This window comes from Salvelinus namaycush, chromosome 4 (assembly GCF_016432855.1).
Source record: "Salvelinus namaycush isolate Seneca chromosome 4, SaNama_1.0, whole genome shotgun sequence".
Lineage (NCBI taxonomy): Eukaryota > Metazoa > Chordata > Actinopteri > Salmoniformes > Salmonidae > Salvelinus > Salvelinus namaycush.
In genome coordinates, this window is record NC_052310.1 from 12,830,436 (window position 1) to 12,841,455 (window position 11,020).

The 11,020-nt window shown below is 42.9% G+C and overlaps 1 protein-coding gene across 1 annotated transcript; it reads left to right on the top strand.

Annotated features, from left to right (window-relative positions):
• The first annotated feature begins 439 nt into the window (after nucleotides 1-439).
• Nucleotides 440-10,827, top strand: LOC120046170 (palmitoyltransferase ZDHHC16B-like). Its single transcript, XM_038991185.1, has 10 exons — nucleotides 440-684; nucleotides 3,703-3,956; nucleotides 4,334-4,528; nucleotides 4,651-4,739; nucleotides 4,855-4,883; nucleotides 5,083-5,216; nucleotides 6,908-6,993; nucleotides 8,628-8,751; nucleotides 8,846-8,916; nucleotides 8,994-10,827. The coding sequence occupies exons 2-10, from the start codon at nucleotides 3,711-3,713 to the stop codon at nucleotides 9,100-9,102; spliced, it is 1,083 nt and encodes a 360-aa protein (XP_038847113.1). The 5' UTR covers nucleotides 440-684; nucleotides 3,703-3,710; the 3' UTR covers nucleotides 9,103-10,827.
• Nucleotides 10,828-11,020: the final 193 nt, after the last annotated feature.

Below are 11,020 nucleotides of genomic sequence, written 5' to 3' on the forward strand. Positions count from 1 at the left end.
GATTATACTTTGATGCCTAATGTTGTTAGTTAGAAAGCTGACTTCGAGAAAAAACAGTCAAGACAAAGTTGACAGCTTCTGACTAGTTATGACAGCAAGATCATGACAGCAATATCAGGCAAGTACACGCATTTTAATTTGCTGTTATGCATCTAGCTATGTTATTTTAATGTGATGTTTATACTCTTAAGATTTAAAGAACAGCAAAGACCGATTTTTGATCAGAAAATAGGCATCTTTCCACTGCACAGATGCCGTCTCTCTCCAGTCATATGACGTCTCCACTTCCTGCTTGGAGTACCAATTTTGAGACAACGATGTTTTCTCCTCTAATAAAGAAATGTTTCCAGATTTAATTTATGGTACTCATTAAACATGAAAATCCCCAAAGGATGGATGATGTAGCGCAGCTTGAATCAATCAACAGATTAGCAGGGAACGGTTTTATTTACATCTTGAAAAGTACAAAAAAAAATCATTTCCCATGATCCAATGCATGCCCAAAGGGGTACGACGTCTCGAGGATTTTTGACACAAGAAAATAAGATAGGCTGCTTCCGCGCGCGATTTATAATGGTTTGCTCACTTTGCGAAATCTCTTGAGTGTAGCTAACGTTTCACAGTTATAATGACTTGAATGTCAATGCATTTAACCTAGCTGGTCCTATCATCTCTGAAGATAAGGTGAGTGAAATATTTTGATTATTGGCATATCAATGGTGTCAGTACTAGTAATTAGCCAGCTAGTTATCATAGCTAACTGCTAGCGAGCCATCATAAAATGGCAATATTTTGCAATCAACACACATCTCAGATTGTATTCTAATGTCATGGAGCGGCCTGCCAGCGGAAAACTCAGCAATCAAGATTGCCAGGCTGGTGGCACTCTGTCAACATGGTTTGTCTTTTGTGGTAGCCAGCGGCAACAGATATTAACATGACACTGAGTATGCTTGTCTGTGCCTTAAAGCGGCAATCGGAGGTTGAAACAAGAATAAGACATACTCCTCCTCGCCACCTTTTCGGTAAAAGGCTGAGAAATGGGTCTAGAGAAATGTTAGCTCTCAATCTCAAATTCACCAGCAGAGCTATGGACACAATGACTGAGCCATCCATGACATCAACAGGATCGTTTTAACCATGTTGAGGCTATATAGGGTTTGTTTACAAACATTTGAGTAATGGTTCTGATGGGGTACGACAGTTGAACTAAGCTCATGAGACATTTATAACTTAAATTCTTCAATAATTGATGGGTAAATGTAATTAATTTATGTCCTAAAATGTATGTAGTAACTGCAGATTGCCCCTTTTTAACGTTAGAGAACCCTGTAACATGAAGACTAGAAAGAAGTCAGGGCTATGTTATTTGTACAGTCAGCGCAGAGCTGCAGACATTCCAGATGTTTTGAGTGTTGATGGTGTGAATGTGATCATAGAAATGTAGTACTTTAGGATGTAGAACTTACTGTTCAGTGGTGACTGCATTAACATTCTATTTTGTAGAATAGGATTCTTTTCTTAATATGTGAATATGTCATTTGCATCCCTTTGGATTGTAGAATGAGGCCATTTTCTGGAGTACAATAACCCCAATAAACAACTCCCATCATTCCCTGGGCCCAGTGCTGTCAACACCGGTGTAAATGTTTACCCCGAGGACTGAACCAAGAGACACAGCAGTAGCACAGAGAGAGAGAGAGAAGTCTTGAGCAGAAGCAACAAACAGACCGAAGTGTCCGTTTTAGAGTTGTCAGTGCAGCTTGCCAGTTGCAAGGCCTGTGCTGCACACAAATATGCTAAGCCAGTTTCAGGGACAGACAGGGCAAAGCTTATTACCCTGGCAGAGCAGAGGTGACAATTTCCTTGCTGGGCAGATTTGGAGGTTGCCGTAGAGACTGCCCTCGCTGCCTTAAAGAGCTTAATTGTTGTGTTTTAAAACTGAGAATTAAGGGGTTAATCTGAGATTGCGGAAAAACGAGCTTTCTGATGGTGATGATCAGGTTTAGAGATTGATTGCATGTTCACATTTTGTTCATACAGGTTTGTTCCAATATGTCACTCTGAACTCTACCTTTGGAAATTCATGTGTAGTTGGTAGGTAGTCAACAACAGCCTGTCGATTTGGCAGGAAACCACCCCTAATCTTTTCCAGTTCCACGCAGCTTTTCTATGACTGGCATGCTGCCATATGCTGATCAATGATCTCCGTAATACTGGGTGACTTCATGGTCACCTGTTGGCATTATTAGATTTCTGTCATTCTATCTGCGCAGGTTGTAAAGAGGGATTACATACTCTCTGCATATTGACAACAGAGGGGGCAGTTGTAGGCCAAACAGCTGGCCACAGTGAAGGTCCCAGCTTTATAATTGATGATTAGGCCTTACAAATGTAATTAAAAGTTGGAACGAATGCCCCTCTTCACTTTTCTGGAAATTGCACAATTAAAGCAAAAAAGAAGTCCCCAAGCCTCCAGTGAAGAGAGAATCAACTTTCCCTCAAGTTATGGCTGAACCTTGCCTAATTTAACCTCCCAAAAGGCAAAAATATCTTGATTTGGTCGCTAGATGTTGAACTAAGGTTGCTATAGTATGTTAACAAGATAGTCTACTTCTGTTTTGTTGTTCACTCGCCTCACTCAAAAAAATAATCTGTAAAACATTTAACAAAATGTGTATGGCCTTAGCGTTCTGGAGAGCCTAACCAATGTTTCCCCCTTATCGGTGTAACTAATACTCACTTTCATGAAATTGATGCCCCAAATGGGTGTCCACTTATTCCCCTCTTAGGAAATTCATCCTTGGGCTTTTGGTGTCTTATAAGGTTACTGGTTTTGCATACCCAAGGTCTTTCAATAGAAGGCTCGGCCACAGAACTGTATTTCTAATGAATTATTAACATTATACGTTTTGTGAGAGTGGACGCACTCATTACCTGATAGCCCTGTCCCATTTTCTGGACATGCATCCTTTGGTTCCATTGGAAATGGCACTCACCTGGTTTTAATTACTTTAATGCCTTGTCTTCGCTCTGTGGAGAGGAAGACTGCGCTGAGCAGACGTCTCTCTTGATGAGCTTTTCTAGGTCTTGGAGAGCTGGTTGTTGTTAAGCATTTAAAGGGATACTTCAGGATTTTGGCAATGAGGCCTTTTATCTACACCAGAGTCAGATAAACTCGTTGATACCATTTTTATGTCTCTGTGGTAGCTAAGATGGAGGTAGTTTCGCAAGCTAATGCAATTAGCAATTGCGCTAGTTAGCAACTTCCTTCAAACTGCACGCGGAGACATAAAAATGGTATCCACGAGTTCATCTGACTGGGGAAATAAAGGGCCTCTGCCAAAATCCTGAAGTGTCCCTTTAATTGAGAGATAAGCTGAGGTTCTTCAGTTTTCTTAAGGAGAGTGGAATTCCACCTGTTTTGTATTGTTTTCATGTTTTATTCAGACAGATTAGAATTAAAGGAGGAACTTGAGGAGAAGAACACATTAGGAAGGGTGGATGCGGGTATTGAACCCTGGTCTCCGAAGTCGCAGTATGTGTCGAGCTGGGAGTGTTACCACTCAACCGTGGGTTGTATTTCTCAAAGAAAGAGTGACGACGATGACACATCTGCAATATGGATGACTGTACATTCCAAGTTCTTCTTTCCGGTCGTAGTAGTTTTTCACCTGCTTCTGTGTTGTGTGTCTGTGGAAGACTGGGCCATGCGCAGCTGGAGGTGGCAGTTCTCCAGGATGATGCGCCTTTGCCTGCGCTGGTGCCGACTGTGTCCTAAGCGAGGGGTGCGCCCCAGCAAACCCCGGAGGAAGCTAGGAGAGCTGTGGAGCTACTGGAAGCTGCTGCTCAACTCCCTCTACTTCAACAGCCTCACCAACTCTGACACCTACCTGGACTGTGTCTTTGAACCCATCTACTGGATTGTGGACAATGTGACTCGCTGGTTTGGGGTGGTAAGTCAATAGATCACTTTTCTGATACATTTGACATTTTATATACATTTGAGTCATATAACAGATGCTTTTATCCAGAGCAACTTTCACGAACAGTTAGGGTCAAGTGCCATGCTTAAGGGCACGTCAACAGATTTTTCACCTAGTTGGTTTGGGGACTCAAACTGCTAAGCTATCTGCTGCCCTGTCTGTAGATGTACAGTCAAATAGCTTTGTTTTAATGTAGTTAATTAAATATAGGCTAGTTAATTAAATATCCCATGTTTGGTTACATTAACCTTTTTGCTCTTCCATTTTTTCCCCCACAGTTTTTTCGCCTTTCACGCTCCCTCATGAGTTGTTCCCTCTGTCCGTGTCCTCCTCTCCTCTGTTCCCAGGTATTTGTGTGCCTGGTGATTGCCCTCACCAGCTCTGTGGTGGTCATTGTCTACCTGTGCCTGTTGCCTGTTATCCTCAACACCTACCCACTGCAGTGGATCATCTGGCACCTCACCTATGGCCACTGGGTCCTCATGATGGTCCTCTTCCACTACTACAAGGCCACCACCACCTCCCCTGGACACCCACCACAGGTGAGGTGCCCGCTCCAATGCCTGCAGAAACACGGTTTTGTGAAGACACAGGCTATAGGCAGTTTTAGGTGTGGTTGTGAAATAACTGTCTTCTATTTCCCTTTTTTTGGTTTGTTTCTCAGGTTAAAAGTGATACACCGTCAGTGACCATCTGTAAGAAATGCATCGTCCCCAAACCAGCCAGGACTCACCACTGCAGCATCTGCAATACGTAAGTTAAGGTCTCTGTCAGTCATTAGATGTCATCAAGAAATACAAAACCTCTACTGGATAGCTCTAGTCCATGGCGCAGGTCAATCACACTGAGTGACTTTCTTTCATTCCAGGTGTATTCTGAAGATGGATCACCACTGTCGTATCCTTTCTATCGAGACCCACAAACAGTCTTCGACATCTCACCTGTCTCATTCCTTTTTTTGTGTAATCTTTTTATTTGAATTTAATACATGTTAAAACCCAAGGGGGGGGACAGTCATTCAATTGAATAATCTCTCGCATTCCTACATGTTTTATCTTTGTTAGATCATTGCCCTTAACTTGCCTTGTGGCGCTAGCTTGGCTCAACAACTGTGTGGGCCACTTCAACCACCGCTACTTTTTCTCCTTCTGCCTGTACATGACCATGGGCTGCATGTACTGCAGCGTCAGCTGCAAAGACATGTTCATAGAGGCCTACAACGCTGTCGAGGTGAGGGAGATCAACAGACGGAAGAATGTCAACTTCTTAGAGGTTCTAGAAGGCTTGACATTTTGACTTTCAAAGAGTATTCGGAGTACTGCCCTCCGTGTAAATCATGCCTTGTTATTGACATGTGGACCAAACACCCTGATTGAGTGAGGCCGCTTGGTTCATGACTGTTTGGATAGTCTGGCATGTCTTTGCCACATTTTTCCTTCTGTTATGTGCTAGGTGAGGCGTGGGCTTGTCGTATAGGTAAGCGAAAGGCCATACATTCTGAGCATGATGTGTCAAGTTGAGCTGCCGCAAGTTTAGCTAAAGAGACAGGCAAAAGACAGCAGCCAAGCAAAGCTGGCTAACGGAGCGCCAAGGGAGCTTTGTAATGTAGGACTCAAAGACATCAGATGTAACATTAACAGCAATTAAATACACGTGTTTCTTGTTAAGTCCACTGAGAAGGCTCATGGCTGTTTGTCTAATGTAATTTAAAGTCTCCAGGATCAAGATCACTTACTGTTTTGACACCAGTCCACCATGGTAGGATGGGAGTTTATATAGTAACAGATCCTATGGCTCTTAGGCAACACCTCACTGTTTTAGATTTTTAAAATGCTTCCATCGCTGTGACAAATTCTCTCTAGCTACAGAGGTATCATGATAATAACCAGTCTAGTCGATAGTTTCCCTCACTATTATGAGTTCTGATTGAGCTAGTCAACAGCACTAACTTCTCTCCTGCATTTGGCTGTTGTCCCCCAAATGACATTTTATTCCCTATATAATGCACTACTTTTGACCAGAGCATTGTGGGCCCCGGTCAAAAGTAGTGCACTACATATGGAATAGGGTGCGATTTGGGATGTAACCAGTGTGTGTATTGATATTGTTCCATTAGCAGTGTGAATGGGGAGCCACAGAGGGAGCCAGTGATAAGAGTAGGCGACAGACTGCTTCTCAGTCTGGCCATGTAGTACAAAAGGTTCTTGAAATCACAGCACTCAGAACAGGGCCTGGTTTTCCAAAAGCATCTTAAGGCTGTTTGGGAAACCGGGCCCTGGTGTGTTGGCCAAAATTAAAACTGCAGATTCATTTGTGGAGGGTACTCAAAAAAGATGTTGAAAGTCATCATTTTTTGGCCCGGTAGTACTACAGATTGACAGGCTGCAAAGGTCCACTGGGCAACACTGGGTCCCACTGTCAATTAACAATCAACATTTGACAACAATGAGGCAATCATCTCCATGTGTAGTATGGGGCCTTCTATGTTTCCCTGCCCAGTGAGACTGCAGCTCTCTCCTCAAGCCAGGCAGTCCCATGTGATTGGTAGTTAGTTCGAGGTCCCTTGGCTATGATTGGCTACAGACTTGGCATCTAGAGTTTTGCTGATTTGCCACTAGTTGCATCCTGAGGACCGGGGATGTGCTCCTTTGTTAACCCAGCTACTGTTTGTTATTGGGCTTTTTTGTGGTTGGTGGTTTAACCCTGTGGAATACTCATTGGTATCACATTTACTAATTGAACTGTAACTTGAGTGAGACCATTCTGCACATTTTTAAGTGCGTTTTTAGCTTAAACGGTGTAGGAGGAGTAGCGTGTTTAAGGTTGAAAATTTAAGCTGGGGTTTTTGCTGTGCAAGCCCCACAATTTAAACTGCTTTTCATGTAGGGTCTTTACATTGTTTGCTTTTGCTTTCTTTCTAGAGCTACTATCAGACCCCACCAGCACTGTTTTCCTTCAGGGAAAAGTTGGTCCACAATGGTGTCATTTTCCTTTGGGTGCTGACAAGGTGAGACGAATTTGTAACCGCTAAAAGTTTGGGGTTTTGTTGTGGTGAACTGCTATGGCTGTTCTGTGTGTGTTCTCAAATAGACCTCATCTTGAGTTGTGTTCAGTACAGTCGTGGCCAAAAGTTTTGAATGACACAAATTTTCAAAGTTTGCTGCCTCGGTGTCTTTAGATATTTTTGTCAGATGTTACTATGGAATACTGACGTATAATTACAAGGATTTCATACGTGTCAAATGCTTTTATTGACAATTACATGAAGTTGATGCAAAGAGTCAAAATTTGCAGTGTTGACCCTTCTTTTTCAAGACCTCTGCAATCCGCCCTGGCATGCTGTAAATTAACCTCTGCGCCACATCCTGACTGATGGCAGCCCATTCTTGCATAAGCAATGCTTGCAGTTTGTCAGAATTTGTGGGTTTTTGTTTGTCCACCCACCTCTTGAGGATTGACCACAAGTTCTCAATGGGATTAAGATCTGGGGAGTTTCCTGGCCATGGACCTAAAATATCGATGTGTTGTTCCCCGAGCCACTTAGTTATCACTTTTGCCTTATGTCAAGGTGCTCCATCATGCTGGAAAAGGCATTGTTCGTCACCAAACTGTTCCTGGATGGTTGGGAGAAGTTGCTCTCGGAGGATGTGTTGGTACCATTCTTGGCTATGTTCTTAGGCAAATTTGTGAGTGAGCCCACTCCCTTGGCTGAGAAGCAACCCCACACATGAATGGTCTCAGGATGCTTTACTGTTGGCATGACACAGGACTGATGGTAGCGCTCACCTTGTCTTCTCCAGACAAGCTTTTTTCCGGATGCCCCAAACATTCGGAAAGGGGATTCAGAGAAAATGACTTTACCCCAGTCCTCAGCAGTCTAATCCCTGTACCTTTTGCAGAATATCAGTCTCTCCCTGATGTTTTTCCTGGAGAGAAGTGGCTTCTTTGCTACCCTTCTTGACACTAGGCCATCCACCAAAAGTCTTCGCCTCACTGTGTGTGCAGATGCACTCACACCTGCCTGCTGCCATTCCTGAGCAAGCTCTGTACTGGTGGTGCCGCGATCCCGCAGCTGAATCAACTTTAGGAGACGGTCCTGGCGCCTGCGGGACTTTCTTGGGCGCCCTGAAGCCTTCTTCACAACAATTGAACCGCTCTCCTTGAAGTTCTTGATGATCCGATAAATGGTTGATTTAGGTGCATTCTTACTGGTAGCAATATCCTTGCCTGTGAAGTCCTTTTTGTGCAAAGCAATGATGATGGCATGTGTTTCCTTGCAGGTAACAGAGGAAGAACAATGATTCCAAGCACCACCCTCCTTTTGAAGCTTCCAGTCTGTTATTCGAACTCAATCAGCATGACAGAGTGATCTCCAGCCTTGTCCTCGTCAACACTCTCACCTGTGTTAACGAGAGAATCACTGACATGTCAGCTGGTCCTTTTGTGGATTCAGTTAATTTGCATGGCAGAGGGACTTTGCAATTAATCTGATCACTCTTCATAACATTCTGGAGTATATGCAAATTGCCATCATACAAACTGAGGCAGCAGACTTTGTGAAAATTAATATTTGTCATTCAACTTTTGGCCACGACTGTACAATTGACAGATGGTCATGATCGCTGTTTGTATTCCCTGCAGTTCGGTGGCAGTTGCTCTGGGAGGTCTGACACTGTGGCATGCTATCCTCATCACTCGAGGAGAGACCAGTGTGGAGAGACACATCAACAAGAAAGAAATCAGACGTTTAAAGGAGAAAGGAAAGGTGAGGCTTATTGGACTCTGTATGGGTTTACCAAAATATCAACATGGTGTACCAGTTCGGAATGAGTGAGTAAAGCCTGTTTCTCTTTTGTAAGGTGTTCCGAAATCCATACCACTATGGGAAAATAAACCATTGGAAAGTTTTGTTTGGCGTGGAGGAGACAAGGTAAGCCTTGTTTTTAGGCTGTTGTGAAACATACATGATTGTTCTTACTGAGTTGGTTTGTCTTCCTCTTCCCACAGTCACTGGTTGACCAGAGTCCTCCTGCCGTCTAGCCATGTTCCCCATGAAGATGGACTGATATGGGAATGCCCTCGGGCTCTCACCAGAAGAGACCCGATGACCATCTAACCTCACTACTCACTGCTGCTGGACAGTTCCTCATCTCCACTTTATGGGCCATAATCACTGCTATGGCCCCTGGATGGTGGGGTAGACAGAAGACTTCTTTTAGCCTCTGAGGAGTGGACTATTTGGTGTTGATTGTGGCCCATGAGTCCAGGGACCTTAATCAGACCTCCAGTCACTGTCATGTGAAGTGAACTGATGGTCCTGTCTTTAATTGGCTCCTTGTCTTGTGAACTGACTGTGTTTTTGTACTGTTAGGTATGTTGTCCAAAGTTGATGTGAAGTGTGTGCTTTTTAATTGTACTGAAGTCACAGAAGAAGCAGTTTGGACTTTTTCAGTGCCAAAGAACAGCTTTCCACCAAAGGCTAGGTTCGAGCTAGATAACCACATGCCGTGGCCATTGTCCAACTATGGGTGAGTACTCTGGAGACTCCAGTTAGATTATGGTGCTCATGTTACTGAGCAGTGCCCCTGTCAATATTAGGAATTGTCATAAGATTGCTATGTTAAATCTTTAACCTGGTTTCTATTTGTTAATTATCAGGCACTAATGCAAAGTACAGTTTAATGTATTTTCTACTATTATCCAATCTCTCCCACATTGATTTCCCCACTAAAAAGCGGCGTGTACACTACACGATTTTGGTCCTGATAGCTGTCCCGGTCAAGTTTTTGAGATCGGTATTTTCAAACATGGGTTTTACTTTATCGGCATAAAATCAGCAATGATCTTGTAGTGTGAGATGTGCAACAAGTTTTTAGAATGGTGATAAGCAATAGCCAATGAGAGCTCGCCAGTGAGATGACGTTTCGCATCACACAGAATGTGTAGGTGCTCGAGCCGGAGCCATGAATACTATTAGTACGCGTTTGTACTTCCCTTTAACCAAAGCGTCAAGTCGTTACAGCTCTGAAGTTCACAAGCAATGTTATTGAAATCAAAATGTTGTCTAGATATTTAAACTCTGTATGGCAAGCGTGAAAGTCTTAAATAAAGGAGAGCCGCACACTCTAGGAGCTCAGATGCAAAACTATTTATGTCCAACGTTTCGACAGACAAGCCGTCTTCATCAGGGTATAATGACAAACACTGCGAGATGATTCATTTTATATAGTGTCAAAAGACACACAGGTGTCTTATCATGGACAGTTGTGGCCTGATATCAATGGTTAATTATATTAAAATAGCATACAAATACAATTTGGCTACAGCGTGAAAGTCTGACTGAAAACGTTTGAGGCTGTTGAGACCGCTCGTTGTAGCTACATTAAATCTAATAGCGTGGTATATAGAATCCTCACAAGTGAATTATCTTGTAGTGTTTGACCCCTGTCTGTGCCACATCGTTTAGTGCGCACCACTACATTGGCAAGACAACTACAGGAAAGAGGTTGTTTAACCTCTACGGAATCACTCCCCCCCCCCCCCCAGGTCATGGTTGCGCTAACGTGATGAGCATGACGTAAGTAGCATGAACATAGACATATCTGATATGAGCAGAAAGCTTAAATTCTTGTTAATCTAACTGCAATGTCCAATTTACAGTAGCTATTAGTGAAAGAATACCATGCTATTGTTGAGGAGAGTACACAGTTAGGTACTTAAATGTATCAATTAAGCACATGTTGAACAGTAATGCAATGGTTCATTGGATCAGTCTAAAACTTTGCAGAGACTGTTGCCATCTAGTGGCAAATCTAAATTGCACCTAAACTGGAATAATACATTGTGGTCTTTCTCTTGCATTTCAAAGATTAAAAAAAAACTTTTCTTTGTGTTATAGATCTAATGTGTTATTCTCCTACATTAATTTCAAAGTCTTTCCTTTTAAATGGTATCAATAATATGCATATCCTTGCTTCAGGTCCTGAGCTACAGGCAGTTTAGATTTGGGTGTGTCATTTTAGGTGAAAAAATAA

Excerpts from the sequence above, each read along its gene's own strand:
- LOC120046170 (XM_038991185.1), top strand. The coding sequence starts at position 3,711 with ATGCGCAGCTGGAGGTGGCAGTTCTCCAGGATGATGCGCCTTTGCCTG. Across the intron at positions 3,957-4,333 it reads TGACTCGCTGGTTTGGGGTG|GTATTTGTGTGCCTGGTGAT; the intron begins GTAAGTCAATAG and ends CTCTGTTCCCAG. Across the intron at positions 4,529-4,650 it reads CCCCTGGACACCCACCACAG|GTTAAAAGTGATACACCGTC; the intron begins GTGAGGTGCCCG and ends TTTGTTTCTCAG.